This window comes from Euprymna scolopes, chromosome 41 (assembly GCF_053919585.1).
Source record: "Euprymna scolopes isolate OS-2025 chromosome 41, ASM5391958v1, whole genome shotgun sequence".
NCBI lineage: Eukaryota > Metazoa > Mollusca > Cephalopoda > Sepiida > Sepiolidae > Euprymna > Euprymna scolopes.
This window is the reverse complement of record NC_136522.1, coordinates 28,670,076-28,690,413: the sequence shown is the minus strand read 5'-3', so window position 1 is coordinate 28,690,413 and position 20,338 is coordinate 28,670,076. Positions and strand designations below refer to the sequence as shown.

Here is a 20,338-nt window from a genome sequence, read left to right as displayed (position 1 = left end):
TTTGTGTTTCCAATTACCTTTTTTGTGTGTGTGTGACTGAAATATATTTGCCTTCTTTGTTGTCGTTGCCATCTTCTTAAAAATTGGTTTTTAAGTAGAATAAAGACAGCACTCTCATCAGAATTTTCTGACTATTTTACACAAATGGCAGAAAGTTGCCCAAACTAGTGCTAGCATTGGTTTATTAGAACAAAAAGTGCTTGTGAAGTTTTATAAAGACTTTAGTAAAATAAATAAAAAAACGGATAAAGAAGATTCCGTATGATGTACGTACCCATGACGGAAATAAATTCTCATAAAAAACTCCATATGATGATAAGGTAGATGATAATTTTTTTTATTAAAATAATGTTAAAACTGTACAAGTAATATTTTCGGAATATTTTCGAGTTATCTGCCCCTCTTCTCATTGCTCCGTCAGCTCAGGCTTTCCAGACGCTGTTTAACATTCAGTCGACGCTGATATATCTAAAATTTGATTATCTTATGTTGAATACAAAATCATTTTACAATCACCGAATAAAAGTTTAAATATATCATTAGAACAAGCAAATTAATTAATATAATGCAAGACTATATTTTATTGTTATCTGTTATTCAAAAATTTACTAAAGTTGCACGAAAATATATCACCCAATCTTCGTACGGCACCTTCTGGCATTTTACATTAACTGTCCAGAAATTTACGATTATATCCGCGTCTTCATTCAGCAAAAGCGTCAATAATTTCTACTTCAGTCACCTACGTTTTTATAATAATTATTTCTTTTCAGGTTCTAATCATCTATAATATGTCACGAAAGGAGAGAAGAAAAAAGAAGCAGGAACAGAATAGACAAGATGCTGCCAAAGAACTTGATGAAGCCTAGAGGAAGTGGAGAATTCGGGGGACTGAAAAGAGACTTGGGAGAGTGAATAGTCATCAGCTGAAAATATGGAAGCAGTCGACGAGCAAAACGAAGCAGACAATGTAGATGACCTGCAGCAACAACTTGTTCCACAGAACCCCCAGATGTGAAAGCAGAAGTGCCGAAAGTTGAAGAGCCATTTGTCATGCTACCTGAATTACAGTCTCCAAATGATTTGCCCATGTGATTGCTTATAAAATACATATTAGTGACTATTTCACAACACTCACTGGGCAATAACCACTCAACCAGTAATTTCATATCCCAAGAATTACATCATCAACATTCTGATCCACATCTGGCATCAATTGAAATGAATGGCTCTCGTCTTCAGGAGGTCTCCAGTTTTGACAAGCTTCTGGGCTTGACCGTTACTCCTGATCTTAAATGGAACACGTACATCAAATCTGTTGCCAAGGCCACTGGAAAAATGGTGGGATCTTTCTATCGATCCAGTAGATATCTCACTGCTGATGCAATTCTCTATCTATATAAGAGCCAGGTACGTCCAAGGATGGAATACTTTTGGCACATCTGGGCAGGAGCTGCTAGAAAGGACTTGTCCTGCGTTGATAGAGTTCAAAATAGACTTTGTAGCCTCGTAGGAGATGTCCTTTTCTCTTCCCTGCAACCTCTATCTCACAGAAGAGATGTTGCTAGTTTGTCTCTGATGTATCGTTATTTTCATGGAAAGTGTTCGACTGAGCTTCAGTCTATAGTCTCCTCCTCGCCAAACTTTCACAAGAAACACTTGTCTAGCTGAAAACACTATCAATAATTCCCCCAACTCTTTATCTGTGCCTAAACCTAAACGTAGATTCCATGAACAAAGCTTCTTTCTTAGAACTGCACGCCTGTGGAATTGTCTTCAGTTTTCCTGCTTTCCAGCTGACTACAATATGGTTGTCTTCAAGTCTAGCATAAACAAGTTCTTGATGAGCCGTTCCATATAAGTTAACAAATTTACCGAATTCCCATTACTAATGATTACTATATTGTCCAATTTCTACTGTACACTCTTTAACCCTTATCCTCGAGTGGTCTCTTGGCCTTGATAATGTGGTGTTGCCTGTGTAAAAATAAAATTGAGAAGGATGTTCTTTTCAAAAGAAATGGTATAAAAGGAACTCTTGATTTGAGTATTCACCTCAAAAGGATGCTATATTTTGCTTCAGCAAGCATCTCCTTTTGAATGAAGGAAAGTACATTGGCCGAGCAGTTTGGAAATCAGAGGGCATAAGTCGTTGGAGGGAAGCTTTAGAGAAAATAAAGGAATACATTTTTTGTAATCTTACATGATTGGTATGGTTCGATGGAAAGGCTTCTAAAGCCAAGCATTGAGTATTGCTTTAGAAGCAGCTGATTGCAAATTACAAGTTGCCAGAGACAAAAAGAAGCAAAGAAACCGAGAAATTTTATGTAGGTAAATTTCCATCACCCCATACCTGGCAAGACAGGGTTTGTCATTTAGGGGAAAACAGCAAAAGTTCTACACATGAGGAAAATTTCTTGAACTTGTGGAAATGCTTAGCAAGTATGATAGTTTTTTTTGTTTTTTTTTTTTTTTTTACATGGGATTCACCGCTTATCAAGGCCCAGAGGCCACTCGAGGATAAGGGTTAATAGGTATACATTAGTCATTGTGATTTTAGCATAGTAAACAGTGGGAATTTTGTAACTTGGATTACTTAGGGGGACGGTTCAATTAGAACTTGTTCACATTGGACTTTTTTTTTTTACATAGGCATCAACACATTATCAAGCCCAAGAGGCCACTCAAGGATAAGGGTTAAAGAGTGTACAGTAGAAATTGGACAATATAATAATCATTAGTAATGAAAATTTGTTAAATTTGATAACTTATATGGAACGGCTCATCAAGAACTTATTTACGTTAGACTTGAACACAACCATATTGTAGTCAGCCGGAAAGCAGGAAAACGGAAGACAATTCCACAGGCGTCTGTGGTTAAACTGCACCTTGATGAACTTAAAGAAAAAAAAAAAGAAACACTGAAAAGACCCCAAGTGTCATTACTTTAAAACAGGACTCAGAATGGTCTAATCCAGGCTTTGGCCATTTCAATTAGGTGAGTAATATTAAAAGAAATTCACACAAGCAAGATCTTCTTTATCTTCATGGATGAAACAACTAATGTATCACGTACAGAACAGTTTTTTTTTTTGTTGTAAAATTTGTACATGACTTTGAAATAAAAGAACGTTTCATGCATGTGTTCAATGTGTAATCAACAACTGGTGAGGAACTGATGGATGAAGTGATGTCTATGCATAATACAAATTACCTAGATATAGATTATATGTGTGGATAAGGGTATGATGAGGCAGCAAATATTAGTGGAATGGATTGCAATCCAGACACCAGAGACAGAACCCACAGGCACGCTTACTGCCTACCTTTAGTCAAAAGTGTCAAATCAAATATTCATTTTGTAGCTTTTTTCAGTTTTGTGGAAAAGCTGTATGCATTTGTTGCTAACTCTTCAAAACGGCATGTTGCATTCATGGAGATTCAGAGAACATTGTTTTAGATACAGGAACTACAAAGAAGATTTAAAAGGTGGGGACAACACAACATGGAGTATCCTAAATGCCTTTCATTGCATAACAGTGTGCATTAATTTGCATATCAATGAGGCTTAGCCCCCAAAATGACGTAAAAAAAATCAAAATTTGAGATGGCAGGAGATTCGAGCTCTGAGAATCGAACTGACCAATTACAATGCCGTTAGAATGCTGACTAGAATACATTTATTTTAATTATAAGCTATTTCGGCCTGAAATATAAAATCAATGTGACTGAGATGAGAGGGATATTTTTGAAAACTGAAAGCGTCAAAAGATAGGAAAAATTAAATGATTCGTGTCGAACATAGAAAATGTAAACATCGAAAATGGAAGATTGAAATGACCTTTTTTTTAATTGCAACCGTATAATAGAGAATTACAATTTGACTGACTTTTTTGTGTTTGAGAAGCTAGTAGTGTCTTGCAATGCTTGATAATCTAATAGTATCTAGCAGTATTTGAAAGGCTAGTAGTGTCTAGCGGTGTTTGCGAGTCTAGCAGAGCTTAGCATTGTTTGAAAGGTTAGCAGTGCCTAGCGTTGTTTGAGAGCCTAGCTGTAATTTAGAGGCTAGTAGAGTTTATCATTGTTTGAGAAGCTAGTAGAGTCTAACACGTGGTGGAAGTTAATGTGATTGCCGATCTTGGCATGGGATTATGAGGTGATCTTTAAGAATCAGGGGGAATGTAGTTTGACATGCATTAATTTGCATATCAATGATCCTCGCCCCAAAATGATGTAGCAAAAAAATGAAATTAAGTTGGCAAGAGAATCGAGTTCATAGAACCGAACTGAACAGATAAGAATTTACAATGTCGTTCGAATGTTGACTAGAATACAGTTTTTTTAATTATATTTTTTTAAATGAATTCCCATAGTTTTGCTGTTGATCAGTGTAACAGACTTTGTGTTCATTACTGTATTTTGCCTTGAAAAAGTTTTCTGTACATCACTGTTGAGGACATGCATTGCATGAAGAGAAATTATGTGACAAAGATATGATGGATGTGTACAGGATGTTGTAAAGACAGGCTTAGATCTGATGACCTCATGGAAATAGTAAATTTGGATAGTATAGGGAAGTGCATGCTAAACAGTAGACTTCGATGGTATGGTCATGTTTATAGAATGGATGAGAGTTCTTGGATTAGTAGAGGTAAAAACATTGAGATAGCAAAATCAACCAAAAGGGTAAGACCATGGAAAACATGGGAGAAAATGAAAAGGATGGACTTGAGGGGAAGAGGAATAAGTAAAAATCTTGTCAGAAATAGATTAGTTTGAAAGTTGTTGTTGTTGTTGTTTTCATTGTAACTGTTGTTGTTGTTGCTGTTGTTTTCGTCGTCGTTGTTGTTTTCATTGTTACAGTTGTTGTTGTTGCTGTTGTTTTCGTCGTTGTTGTTGTTGTTTTCATTCTTACTGTTGTTGTTGTTGTCGTCGTCGTCGTTGTCATAGCAGTATGCTTCAAGAAACATAAAAAAAAACTTACCTGATGTCCAGTTAAAAGAAAATCTCTCTTTAGTCACATTTTTGGTTGTATAAAATTTCACAAAGACAAAGTTGTTTATACTATAAAACTTGTTTGATTCCGAATGAATCGATCGTCCAATTCTAGAATGGTCGGATGCATCACTTCCTCCGCTCCAGATTTCTAAATAGTCATTCGCCATGTTCGTTTTGTTCAGATTAAACTAAAAATAGAAAAATTAGGTAATGATGAAACGAATTTCTATATTTTTAGACACTTTCTTGTATAATTTTATTCCCGTTTGTCTTGTATAACATTTATTCCCTTAGTATAGCGCAATAATAAAGAGAATCTGATTAGTTCAACAGAAAATGAAGGACGACCATTAGGTTTAAAATGTTGAAATTTGTATAGTTCTTTTAGAATGGAATTTGGAGGTTCCACTACAATGTTTTGAATATAAGAGGGGGAATTTTCCAACATGCTATACCTTGTAAGTTTTGCATTGTGACCCTTCACAAACCAATGTGGTAATGGTATTAGATTCCCATAATACTGATGTTGAACGTGTAAATTGTTGTCAATCCGAATGCACTCTTTTAGCAATGAAAAATTTGTCTCAAAATCTATCCAGAAAATCGATACATATTTTGCATGTTTTTTTTAACTGAAACCAGTGGGTCAACACTTTGCTTCTTCCAAATCTTCGAAACTCATAATAATATCTGCTGAAAGAAAATTTGGTCGTTCATCATCTTGGTAATTTCGATCTTTGGGACTTTTCCCATTGTGTTTGATGTATGTAGAAGAGATGGCTTAATACTCACTAACGGTGAATGAATTGCTGGTATTGGATGTAGGGACCAATTTAACTTATTTCTTTCCCCTTTTAAAATAAATTTTTCCTCAAAATGTTTTATACATAAAACTGAATTTTTTGTTGCAATCCAAGCAGCACGATTTCCAAATTTTGTCCATTTTTCAAACAGGTCGGGTTTGCCATGTGGAAAATGAAAAGTTAATAGATTTTCATTTATTTTAACCACTTTTGCAGTCAAATGCAACGCATTTGTTCACCATTTTGTTAAGCAAATGTGGTTAAAAGAAAAGAACCTTACCTCATGCATCGTGCGGTCAGTGTGGAAAGTGCAGAGAGAAGAGAACAGTTGGATTTTGGAGTTGGATTTTGGAGTTGGATTTTGGAGTTGGACTTTGGAGTTGGATTTGAGTTCAAATTTAACGTCAAGCTATTTCGGCACAGTGACAAAAATGGGTGACCGAGTAAGATTGAGCAGCGATATCCTGAGGCCATTTACTGGAGAAGGTGACGTGGTTGCGTGGCTTAACAAGCTGAAGTTGGTGGCAAGGCTGCAGAAGATCGAGGATGTAGCCCCGTTAATACATATGTATTTGGAAGGAAGTGCTCTAGCGGTCTATCTAGAAATGGGAGAGACGGATCAGGCCATTGCTGAGAGCATCGAAAACCAGTTAAAGACTGCATTTTTCAAGAGCACATTTGAGGCTTACAACAAGCTCAAAAGAGTCACCTAGACTGGGGAGTCTGTGGTCGTGTACGTGGCAGAGATAAGGCGACTAGCAGGATTGGCTGGATATGGGGGACACAGCCTTGAGAAGACTGTAAAGCTGCCGCTTGTAACTGGTTTCCCTGATCGCATCTCCATGGAATTGCAACGACTTACTGATATTGAAACCATGGAGGTGGAGGAGATTCTAAGGCATGTTTTGGCGAAACAGACCAGTGAGCTGTGGCAAGCAGAAAGGAGCGACCAGTGATGAAGCAAGGCCGTGGATTTACCGGTAAATCCTTTCGATGTCAAGGACCACACCTGATGAGAGACTGTAGTGAGCCACGGCCAGACATTATCTGTTTTTGGTGTGGCCAAGTAGGGCACATTAGCAGGAATTGCCCTTCGCTTCCGGGAAACGAGTAAAGGGGTGCTATTGCGCCAGTAGTCACCTCTTTTATACTGAACAGGCATATGAGAGTTTGTTGCCACAGTTAGTGATCACAATCAATCGAAAGAGGGCTAGAGCTCTTGTTGATACTGGATGTACAACAACACTCATTACTATGAGAATGGAACCAGCAACGTTAGAGCAGTGAATGACAGAGAAGTGGAATGCTGTGGAGAGGCTGATGCGGAGACTGTAGTAAGGAATATGCCATTGCAGCTAAGAGTGATCGTGCTGGATAGACTGGTTGCAGGAATTGGTGTGGTGCTGGACCTGGATGCAATAGACCGACTGGGAGGAGCTACTATTGCTAAAGGCCAGGTGAAGTTGAACAATCAGAGTGCACCGGGAATAACAGGAAGTGTAACCAGGGGTGATACCAACCAACATTCGAAACCCCGACCATGTCTGATTGAGGATGATGACTTTCGAGCCTGCTTCGATGGCGAAAAATTGATGGTAGAATGGCGATGGACCGCGGAGCCACCTGTATTGACGAATCAGGTCAGCTGCTACAAAAGCACACTGAAAGGAGCTGCGGAGCCACAGTTTGAAAAAGAAGTTGAGAGATGGATAGATGAAGGAATATTAATGCCGTGGTCAGGGAAAGTTGAAGGAATTTTGCCACTCATGGCTGTGGTCCAACCTATTAAGAAGAAAGTTAGGCCAGTGTTGGATTTCCGTGAGCTGAACAAGTTTGTCGCTTGTCATACAAAGGACGGAATCAACGTGTGTGAAGAAGTCGTAAGGAAATGGAGGAGGATGAAGTAGGCAACTAAAATTGTGGACCTGAAGTCAGCCTACCTCCAACTTCATGTGGATGAGAAATTGTGGAAGTATCAATTGGTAGAGTATAAAGGTCAAGTTTATTGTCTGACCAGATTAGGATTTGGTCTGAACTCCGCACCAAAGATAATGACGGCAGTTCTTAAGACAGTGTTGGCCAAAGACGATGCAGTGAAGATAGGCACCTGCTCTTACATCAACGATGTACTAGTGGACGAAACAGAGGTGACCGCAGAAAGGGTGAGAGAGCATATCAAAGCATATGGACTGACGACAAAACCGCCTGAGTCACTGGAAAACGGAATGGCTTTGGGATTTCGACTACAGAACAATAAGGCAGGAAAATTGATGTTTGGGCGAGGAAATGAGATCCCTGAAGCCAAGGTTGACCTAGCCAAGAGAGAGCTCTTCTCTATATGTGGAAAGCTGGTTGGCCACTACCCAATAGCTAGATGGCTGCGAACTGCGTGCAGTTTTATTAAAAGGCAGATTAGAGAGACAGTTGGGAAGATACAGTTGATCAAAAAGTGCTTCTCATGATACAAGAGGTCATTGCAGAAGTGAAAAAAATGGACCCTGTGAGAGGAGAATGGCATTTAAAGGAGGGCCATGAAGGGGTGATATGGACTGATACTAGCAGTGTAGCATTAGGAGTATTATTGGAAATAGGAGAAGTGGCTGTTGAAGATGCTGCTTGGCTATGCAAAAAGGATGATAGCGCCTATATCAATGTTGCGGAAATCGATGCTGTGATGAAAGGCATCAATCTGGCTCTAAAATGGGGGCTACAGATAGTGAATGTTAAAACAGACTCTGCAACAGTGGTGTTGTGGATTAAATCGGGGCTGTCTGGTGATAAGCGGATCAAAACAAAAGGAGCAGCGGAGATGCTTATCAAGCATAGACTTGGAGCGCTGGGAGACTTGGTTCGAGAATTCGAACTAAAGGTAACTATTACCTTAGTTCCGTCACAAAAAAAATAAAGCAGATGGACTGACAAGAGTCAAGAAAGCCTGGCTACACAAGCCTGGTCAAGACAAAAATTCAGTGCCGCACCGGTCTATTTTCTCTTATGAATGGCGACATCCATTGGCTGTAACACAGAGAGAAGAACATGCCTGCGTGGACATCGCAGTTGGTGAAGAGGTGTGGGTGAAACCACCCAATTCTCGTTGCACGACTCGCTGGGGAAAAGGTACAGTGACTGAAGTACTCTCCAAAAACAAGGTAGCAATTGACGGAATGCCTCGTCACGTTTTTTTTTTTACACGGAGGTCACCACTTATCAAGGCCCGGAAGTCACTCAGGGATAAGGGTTATTGCAAATACAGTATGTTAGTGTGGATATTTGATGAAGTGTTTACTTAAGGGGGCGGTTCATTGTCAAAAAGAAGAGAACAGTTGGATTTTGGAGTTGGATTTTGGAGTTGGATTTGAGTTCAAATTTAACGTCATAACAAAACTTAACAATATTTTTATAAAGAAAATATATATTTTTAACAATATTTAAAACGGGTAGAAAAAATTTAACAAGTAGAGATCATAAAAATGGTTGTAAACATAAACATCGCTTACGTCTTTGAAAAAATCAAGGGAGGTTACTCTATTGTACTTTTGTTCTGTAAATTAACATGAACAAAAGCGGTGAAAAACATTTTATATGGATAAAAACATGTATTTTAAGAATGAAATAATATAAAAATATTTAAATTAAAGTTTATTATTTATTATTTCAAGAGTTAATATGAACTACTTATGAGTTACTTCCCTTTGAAATTTTCAACGTTGTATGCGGCTCGAGTTTACACAGTTTTCCATAATAAAAACAATGGCCTCTTAGAAACGTAACCTCTCATGTAACATACGGGGCCATATGTATAGTAGGCCATGGGCTGTGTTGAAAGAAATATTCCATTCTATATACCTGAGAGTAAAAGGATGTTGCAGAAGAGCCAATCCAGCAGACCCCACAATGTTGCATGAGATTCCTAAGAGAGCCTTGACAAAAGTAGGAGTAGATATCTTCAAATTTGCAGATAGGGACGATCTCTGCGCAGTTGATTAGATGAGCAATTTCTGTGGAATTGATCATCTTCCAACTACACAGGCAAAACAGTGATCACTAAGCTTAAACACCACAACATGGGATACTAGTTCATAACCAGGAATTTTCGACTTTTGCAAGTAAGTAGTGTTTTATACACACACCTGTCAGTTTTTACAATAGCAGTGCAAATGTAGTTGGGTTAATTTTTAGAAGACACCGACAGTGATCACTAAAATTAAACACCATTTTCACAACATGCCATACTGGTTTGCAAGTAAGTAGTGTTTTATACACACACCTGTTAGTTTTTACAGTAGCAGTGCAAATGAAAAAGTGGAATCTGTAGTAAAGGTGGAAAAGAATCCCTTCCGGAAAATGATGGCTGATAAGGCGGATGGATACTCAGCGATCCTCGACCACATGAATACACAAGCTAAAGGTCTCTTATCACCAGCACAGAAGCTGATGTCTAGAAGAACAAAAATACTTTTCCAACCAGAGAGAATCTACGCAAACCAGAACTACACAAAAATTTACACAAGATAATTAAATGGAGAAGCAGGAAGCAAGAGCATTACTTCCATCACAAAGTAAAATCACTTCAACCATTGCGCCCTGGAGATGTGGTACGGATGACACCATACATAAAAGGTCAGAAAGAGTGAAACAATGCCATTGTTTAGCAAAGACTGGATGCGAGGTCATACCATATTAAAGTTAATGGAGAGCTGCATCGACAGAATAGGCTGGATTTGAAAAACAAACAAAAACAGAAGCTGTTCCATTACCATCACCAAGCAGCACAATCGATGTTATACAGGTCCTCATATCTTCTAAAATACGAGGTGAAAATCTGAGACGTAAATAAAATTGTCAATTCCAGACTGCGTTTTGTGAGAACGCTATTTTGCTTTCTCTGACTTTCTTTTTTATTTATTTCAGTTTTTTTTTTATTTATTAGAGTCTTTGTATTTATTACATTTTTTTTTTGTATTTATTACAGTTTTTTTATTACAGTATTTTTTTATTTATTACATTTTTTTTATTTATTATAATCTTTTTATTTATTACAGTTTTTTATTTATTACATTCTTTTTATTTATTACAGTCTTTTTATTTATTACATTTTTTTGTATTTATTACAGTTGTTTTTATTTATTACAGTTTTTTTTATTTATTATAATCTTTTTATTTATTACAGTTTTTTTATTTGTTACAGTCTTTTTATTTGTTACAGTTTTTTTATTTATTATAATCTTTTTATTATTACAGTTTTTTATTTGTTACAGATTTTTTTTATTTATTACAGTTTTTTTATTTATTACAGTTTTTTTATTTATTATAATCTTTTTATTTATTACATTTTTTTGTATTTATCACAGTTTTTTTTATTTATTAGAGTTTTTTTTATTTATTATAATCTTTTTATTTATTACAGTTTTTTTACTTATTACAGTCTTTTTATTTATTACAGTCTTTTTATTTATTACATTTTTTTGTATTTATTACAGTTTTTTTTATTAGAGTTTTTTATTTATTATAATCTTTTTATTTGTTACAGTTTTTTTATTTGTTACAGTCTTTTTATTTATTACACTTTTTGTATTTATTACAGTTTTTTTTATTTATTACGGTTTTTTTATTTATTACAGTCTTTTTTATTTATTACAGTTTTTTTTTCTTACAGTTTTTTTTATTAATTACAGTTTTTTTTATTTATTACAGTTTTTTTGTTACAGTTTTTTTTTAATTATTAGTCTTTTTATTTATTATAATCTTTTTATTCATTACAGTTTTTTTTTATTTGTTGCAGTTTTTTTATTTATTACAGTTTTTTTAATTACAGTTTTTTTTATTTATTACAGTTTTTTTTGTTACAGTTTTTTTATTTATTACAGTTTTTTTAATTATTACAGTCTTTTTATTTATTATAATGTTTTTATTTATTACAGTTTTTTTATTTGTTACAGTTTTTTATTTATTACAGTTTTTGTATTTATTACAGTTTTTTTATTTATTACAGTTTTCTTTATTTATTACAGATTTTTTCATTTATTACAGTTTTTTTTTATTTATTACAGTTTTTTTTATTTATTATAATCTTTTTATTTATTACATTTTTTATTTGTTACAGTCTTTTTATTTATTACAGTCTTTTTATTTATTACAGTTTTTTTATTTAGTACAATATTTTTTTTATTTGTTACAGATTTTTTTTATTTATTACAGTTTTTTTTATTTATTACATTTTTTGTAATTATTACATTTTTCTTTTATTTATTACAGTTTTTTTTTATTATAATCTTTTTATTTATTACAGTTTTTTATTTGTTACAGTTTTTTATTTGTTACAGTTTGTTTTATTTATTACAGTCTTTTTATTTATTACAGTCTTTTTATTTATTACATTTTTTGTATTTATTACAGTTTTTTTATTACAGTTTTTTATTTATTAGAATCTTTTTATTTATTACAGTTTTTTATTTGTTACAGTCTTTATATTTATTACAGTTCTTGTATTTATTACAGTTTTGTATTTCTTACAGTCTTTTTATTTATTACAGTCTTTTTATTTATTACAGTCTTTTTATTTATTACAGTTTTTTTTATTTATTACAGATTTTTTTTATTTATTACAGTTTGTTTTATTTATTACAGTTTTTTATTTTTATTAGAGTTTTTTTATTTATTACCGTTTTTTTTTATTTATTACAGTTTTGTATTTATTAGAGTTTTGTTAATTTATTACAGTCCTTTTATTTATAACAGTTTTTTAAATAATTACCGTTTTTTATTTATTACATTTTTTATTAATTTATTACAGTTTTTGTATTTATTACAGTTTTTTATTTATTACAGTCCTTTTATTTATCACAGTTTTATTTTATTTATTACAGTTTTTTATTTATTACTGTTTTTTTTATTTATTATAATATTTTATTTATTACAGTTTTTTTATTTATTATAATCTTTTTATTTATTACAGTTTTTGTTTATTATAATCTTTTGATTTATTAGTTGTATTATTTATTATAATCTTTTTATTTGTTACAGTTTTTTCATTTGTTACAGTTTTTTTTTTATTACAGTCTTTTTATTTATTACAGTTTTTTGTTATTTATTACAGTTCTTTTTATTTATTACATTTTTTTTATTTATTACAGTTTTTTATTTATTAAAGTTTTTTTTATTTATTACAGTTTTTGTATTTATTACAGTTTTTTTTATTTATTATAATCTTTTTATTTATTACAGTTTTTTTATTTGTTACAGTCTTTTTATTTGTTACAATTTTTTTTATTTATTATAATCTTTTTATTTATTACAGTTTTTTTATTTGTTACAGTTTTTTATTTGTTACAGTCTTTTTTATTTATTACAGTTTTTTTATTTATTACATTTTTTGTATTTATTACAGTTTTTTTTATTTATTATAGTTTTTTTTATTTTTTATAATCTTTTTATTTATTACATTTTTGTTATTTATTACAGATTTTTTTTATTTATTACAGTTTTTTATTTATTATAGTCTTTTTATTTATTACAGTCTTTTTATTTATTACATTTTTTTGTATTTATTACAGTTTTTTTTATTTATTACAGTTTTTTATTTGTTATAATCTTTTTATTTATTACAGTTTTTTATTTTTTACATTTTTTTTATTTATTACAGTTTTTTATTATTACAGTCTTTTTATTTATTACAGTTTTTTATTTATTACAGCTTGTTTATTTATTACATTTTTTTTATTTATTATTATTTTTTTTATTACATTTTTATATTTATTACAGTTTGTTTATTTATTGAAGTCTTTTTATTTATTACAGTTTTTGTATTTCTTACAGTTTTTTATTCATTACAGTTTTTTTTATTTATTACAGTTTTTTTATTTATTACATTTCTTTTTATTTAATACAGTTTTTTTTATTAAAGTTTTTGTATTTATTACAGTTTTTTTTATTTATTATAATCTTTTTTATTTAGTACAGTTTTTTTTATTTGTTACAGTCTTTTTATTTGTTACAGTTTTTTTATGTATTATAATCTTTTTATTTATTACAGTTTCTTTATTTGTGACAGTCTTTTTATTTATTACAGTTTTTTATTTATTACATTTTTTTATTTATTACAGTTTTTTGTATTTATTACAGTTGTTTTATTTATTATAATCTTTATATTTATTACAGTTTTTTATTTGTGACAGTCTTTTTATTTATTACAGTTTTTTATTGATTACATTTTTTTGAATTTATTACATTTTTTTTATTACAGTTTTTTTATTTATTATAATCTTTTTATTTATTACTTTTTTTTTATTTATTACAGATTTTCTTTTATTTATTACATTTTTTTTTTATTATAGTCTTTTTATTTATTACAGTCTTTTTATTTATTACATTTTTTGTATTTATTACAGTTTTTTTATCTATTACAGTTTTTTATTTGTCATAATCTTTTTATTTATTACAGTTTTTTATTTTTTTTACATTTTTTTTATTTATTACAGTTTTTTATTATTACAGTCTTTTTATTTATTACAGTTATTTATTTATTACAGCTTGTTTATTTATTACATTTTTTTATTTATTATTATTTTTTATTTATTACATTTTTATATTTATTACAGTTTTTTTATTTATTGAAGTCTTTTTATTTATTACAGTTTTTGTATTTCTTACAGTTTTTTATTCATTACAGTTTTTTTTATTTATTACAGTTTTTTTATTTATTACATTTCTTTTTATTTAATACAGTTTTTTTATTAAAGTTTTTGTATTTATTACAGTTTTTTTTATTTATTATAATCTTTTTTATTTAGTACAGTTTTTTTTATTTGTTACAGTCTTTTTATTTGTTACAGTTTTTTTATGTATTATAATCTTTTTATTTATTACAGTTTTTTTATTTGTGACAGTCTTTTTATTTATTACAGTTTTTTATTTATTACATTTTTTTTATTTATTACAGTTTTTTGTATTTATTACAGTTGTTTTATTTATTATAATCTTTATATTTATTACAGTTTTTTATTTGTGACAGTCTTTTTATTTATTACAGTTTTTTATTGATTACATTTTTTTGAATTTATTACATTTTTTTTATTACAGTTTTTTTATTTATTATAATCTTTTCATTTATTACATTTTTTTTATTTATTACAGATTTTTTTTTATTTATTACAGTTTTTTATTTATTATAGTCTTTTTATTTATTACAGTCTTTTTATTTATTACATTTTTTGTATTTATTACAGTTTTTTTATCTATTACAGTTTTTTATTTGTCATAATCTTTTTATTTATTACAGTTTTTTATTTTTTTTACATTTTTTTTATTTATTACAGTTTTTTATTATTACAGTCTTTTTATTTATTACAGTTTTTTATTTATTACAGCTTGTTTATTTATTACATTTTTTTATTTATTATTATTTTTTATTTATTACATTTTTATATTTATTACAGTTTTTTTATTTATTGAAGTCTTTTTATTTATTACAGTTTTTGTATTTCTTACAGTTTTTTATTCATTACAGTTTTTTTTATTACAGTTTTTTTATTTATTACATTTCTTTTTATTTAATACAGTTTTTTTTATTAAAGTTTTTGTATTTATTACATTTTTTTTATTTAATGTAATCTTTTTTATTTAGTACAGTTTTTTTTATTTGTTACAGTCTTTTTATTTGTTACAGTTTTTTTTATTTATTATAATCTTTTTATTTATTACAGTTTTTTATTTGTGACAGTCTTTTATTTATTACAGTTTTTTATTTATTACATTTTTTGTATTTATTACAGTTTTTTGTATTTATTACAGTTGTTTTATTTATTATAATCTTTTTTTTATTACAGTTTTTTTTACTTATTACAGTCTTTTTATTTATTACAGTCTTTTATATTTATTATATTTTTTATATGTATTACAATTTTTTTATTAGAGTTTTTTTATCTATTGTAATCTTTTTATTTGTTACAGTTTTTTATTTGTTACAGTCTTTTTATTTATTACACTTTTTGAATTTATTACAGTTTTTTTATTCATTACAGTTTTTTTTATTTATTACATGTTTTTGTATTTATTACAGTTTTGCTTATTTATTACAATTGTTTTTTATTACAGTTTTTTTTATTTATTACAGTTTTGCTTATTTATTACAATTGTTTTTTATTACAGTTTTTTTTTATTTATTACAGTTTTTTTATTTTTTACAGTTTTTTTTATTCATTACAGTCGTTTTATTTATTATAATTTTTGTTATTTATTACACTTTTTTATTTGTTACAGTTTTTTTTATTTATTACAGTTTTTTTTTATTTATTACATTTTTTATTTATTACAGTTTTTTATTTATTACAGTTTTTTTAATAATTACAGTTTTATTTTTATTTATTACAGTTTTTTAATTTAATACAGTTTTTTATTTATTACAGTTTTTTATTTATTAAAGTTTTTGTATTCATTAGAGTTTCCTTATTTATTACAGTCCTTTTATTTATTACAGTTTTTTATTTATTACAGTTTTTTATTTATTATAATCTTGTTATTTATTACAGTTTTTTTAATTTATTATAATCTTTTGATTTATTACAGTTTTATTATTTATTATAATCTTTTTATTTATTACAGTTTTTTATTTGTTACAGTTTTCTTATTTATTACAGTTTTTTTATTTATTACAGTCTTTTTTATTTATTACATTTTTTGTATTTATTACAGCTTTTTTATTTATTACAGTTTTTTTATTTATTACAGTTTTTTATTTATTACAGTTTTTTTTATTTATTGCAGTTTTTATTATTTATTACAGTTTTTATATTTAGTACAGTTTTTGTATTGATTACAGTCTTTTTATTTATTACATTTTTTTTATTTATTACAGTTTTTTTATTTATTACAGTTTTTTTATTTATTATAATCTTTTTATTTGTTACAGTTTTTATTGATTAAAGTTTTTTTTATTGATTACAGTTTTTTTATTTATTACAGTTTTTTTTTGTTTATTACAGTCTTTTTATTTATTACATTCTTTTGTATTTATTACATTTTTTTTATTTATTACAGTTTTTTTATTTATTATAATCTTTTTATTCATTACAGTTTTTTTATTTGTTACACTCTTTTTATTTATTACAGTTTTTGTATTTATTACAGTTTTTTTATTTATTACAGTTGTTTTATTTATTACAGGTTTTGTATTCATTGCAGTTTTTTTATTACAGTTTTTTTATTTAATACATTTTTTGTATTTATTACAGTTTTTTTTTATTCATTACAGTTTTTTTATTTCTTACATTTTTTGTATTTATTACAGTTTTTTTTATTTATTACAGTTGTTTTATTTATTACAGGTTTTGTATTTATTGCAGTTTTTTTATTACAGTTTTTTATTTAATACATTTTTTGTATTTATTACAGTTTTTTTTATTCATTACAGTTTTTTTATTTATTACAGTTTTTGTATTTACTACAGTTTTTTTTTTATTTATTACAGTTTTTTATTTATTATAATCTTTTTATTTGTTACAGTTTTTGTATTGATTACAGTTTTTTTTATTTATTACAGTTTTTTATTGACTTTAACATTACGCACACACCACCCTTGGACGCTTGTTTCCATGACTGTTGTTCCAAAAAGAAATAGTGTTGAAGTGTTGAAATTAAAGTTTTAAACTGCTGGATATAGTTTCGTGCACCAAAAAAAAAAAAAGTGAGCAAAACATCTTCTCTTCTTCTTCACAAAATCACAATTATGTTCGATCGCGTCAATGAGATTACGTTCTGTCCCTCTCACTAAATAGCGTCCTTATATGCAGTCACTTTTAATCGCAACAGTATCACAATTTACATATCTCTCTTTTCTTTGTACTGGACGGATTCCAGGTTTGAATGAAAGTGTTTGTTTTTTTACCAATCTTATTTTGTCAACTCTCCAGAACTTTTGCTACACCCCCTGTGTTCTGATGATCACATAGGCTGCATCCTGCCAGTGGTCGTTTTTGTTGGGTGCTTCTTTGCAATTGTGGGGTTTCTTCATCAGAGGCGCATGTGTCTTCTACTCCTGCCTCATGACCATCTTCTGAGTCTGTTTTGTTATCAAATATCAGACTTTCCGACCTACTCCCTGAAGATGTTGTACTGTCGGAATCTTCTTCTGACGAGAGCACATGGTATCGGGGGTGCAGGTTCTTCACATGTCGAGGCATCCCATCCACCAAGATGAACTGTAGACTGATTATCTCGGTTACCTGACCCTGGCCAAATCTCGTGGTACGACGACTCTCTGGTGCGTTCACCCACACATAGTCTCTAATTTGGTAGGGACTATGCTTGGGGCATCTACCGGTGGCATAACATCGATTCCTCTCACCCAGACCTCGTACAAGTATACGGCATTGACTTGTACGGTCAAACATGACTCCTCTTGTGGAGTCACATTGTACCAGTAGATCGTCTCTGGTATGGAGCAATGTATTTTAGCCGTGATCTGTTTCACGGTGTAATGGCATCGCTCTGCTATATCGTTCCTGGTTAGGACATATGCACAGCAAAATCTCAAGTTCATGCCCATTCATCTGCAAACGTCTTGAATTCTTTGTTATGGAAATCTGTGTCACTATCTGTTAGTAGTTTGCGAGGTATGCTATGTTAAAAAAAGACTACTTCCAGCTGGCAAATTATATTTGCTTAGTCCTCCCATGCTAATTGCCTCCACACTGAAAAGTGCAATGGTCTGCAATCCATGCTAGTTGGGAAATAGCAAGCACTGTAGTGTGTAATGTCCATTCCAAACCGTTGTCAATCACTGCTGACCTCCAGTTTTTCTTTCTCCCAGTGAACTTGGTGCTGGATCTATCGATTCGTATTCCACACATGTTCGTATCGCCAATCTGACTGCTGCTTTTATTGTCATGGGGAAAACTCTCTGGGCAAAATAAGCGGCGCATCACATTCCTGGATGTTCACTGTTTCTGTAAATGGATATGATCTGGGTTGCGTCCATGTCAAGTGTTGAGACATTATGTTGAACAAATATGGCGGTGAAGAATCAGTGCAGTTACAATCCTGAATGTTAGTAACAAAGATGGCGGTGAAGATTCAGTGCAGTTTCGATCTTGAGTGTTAAGTAATTTCCAGTAACAAAAATGGCAGTGAAGAATCAAATGCAGGTTCGTGACATAGACAACGGCGAACTGATAGAATCCAAAAGTCGACAATTTTTATAGTAACTTTGGAAGCTTTTCATTGGTTGGTTATAATACCTTGCGGTTATAAAAATGATCGTCGAAATCATTGGTGTCATATGCCCATTAAGAGTCCAGCTCAGCAACATGCACTGCACCAATCAGTGGCTCGAGTTCTGTATCTTTCTTCATGGCATTGAACCATCGTTGTGGTATCAATTTATTGGTCATGTTGTGAACTGATGCAACCTATGTCACATCTACTGAGCGCTCATATTCTTTCACTAATTCTTTGAGGGAATTCAGTCGTCTTCTAATGAGCATCTCACTGGCAGCCTTGTTATGAACTCACATTCTCCCGTTTCTGATACCCAGTTGTGTACAGACATAGAGTCAGTCTTAGTGTGCAACACCTTGGTCTGTCACTGGAGCGACATGTTAATTCCTCTTAACATGGCATCCAATTCAGCCAGATAATATGTTGTGCATTGTTCTCAGCTCACAGTCAACAAGCATCCTCCAGCACAGTTCCGTCTCTTTCTAATGCCACTTCGGTTGCTAGCATGTGGGCATCGACCCATGTGTTCAGTTCCCACAAGCTTGATAGTTCCACTTTACTGCATCCACAGTCTCGCACATTATATGCCGGAGTAGGGAATCTGTTACCTTCTTGTTCCAGCCGTGTGTGATTGAACAGCTCTTCTCTTTATTACTCCGCAATGCCACATGCAGCACATACATACTGTGAGGTTCCCTATGAGCTTTCCACACAAAGAAAATTTAATTCATCTGGGATTGTGTTTCCTTGTTTCCAGTGTAGAACAATGTTGTCTCTTAAGATTGTCAGTTCCAGCACAATTGTGCCGTCCCGTTCCGTTGCATTGAAATAAATGTTTCCTAACTTAAGAGTCATGCATAATGTCTTCATCAACAAAGATATCACTGATGTAAACCGGCGTCATGTGGTCCACAGCTTCCTCCTGTGATAGCACTCTGGTAATGATAGCCTTTATTATGAGGGGTTCCACGTTCAAGCCAACCCCTAAACGTATCAGACAGTATCTATTTCCATTGACCTCTACCATCTAGTATGCTCACAATGTCTCGTGGACTCATACTTGAAGATACGCCACTCGTCCATTTTAGCAGTGCAAACATCTTCGTTTGCTGTGAAAGCATCTATATGATTGTTGAGTTCACAATTATTACTATTACTTATAGCACCTTTGTCTTATTCTGCTGCATCGCAGTTATCAATGGAATTAATTCCTTAGGAGGTTCGAGTTTGAATTCCCGGTATGGTGCAAGCCAATCCTTGTCAATCCATGCTCGGAGTTCTTGATCATACTCTGGTCGAAGCCCCACAGTCACACGATATTCTGT

General features: G+C 30.7%; 1 protein-coding gene across 2 annotated transcripts in view; it reads right to left on the bottom strand.

Moving 5' to 3' along the window:
* LOC145266452 (uncharacterized) overlaps nt 1–20,338 on the bottom strand; it is a 582,076-nt gene that overhangs the window by 489,314 nt on the left and 72,424 nt on the right. For both annotated transcript variants that reach the window (XM_080122128.1, XM_080122127.1), the window contains exon 8: nt 4,985–5,186. In XM_080122128.1, the coding sequence (XP_079978254.1) occupies nt 4,985–5,186 (202 nt within the window). The remainder of the gene's footprint in view (nt 1–4,984; nt 5,187–20,338) is intronic.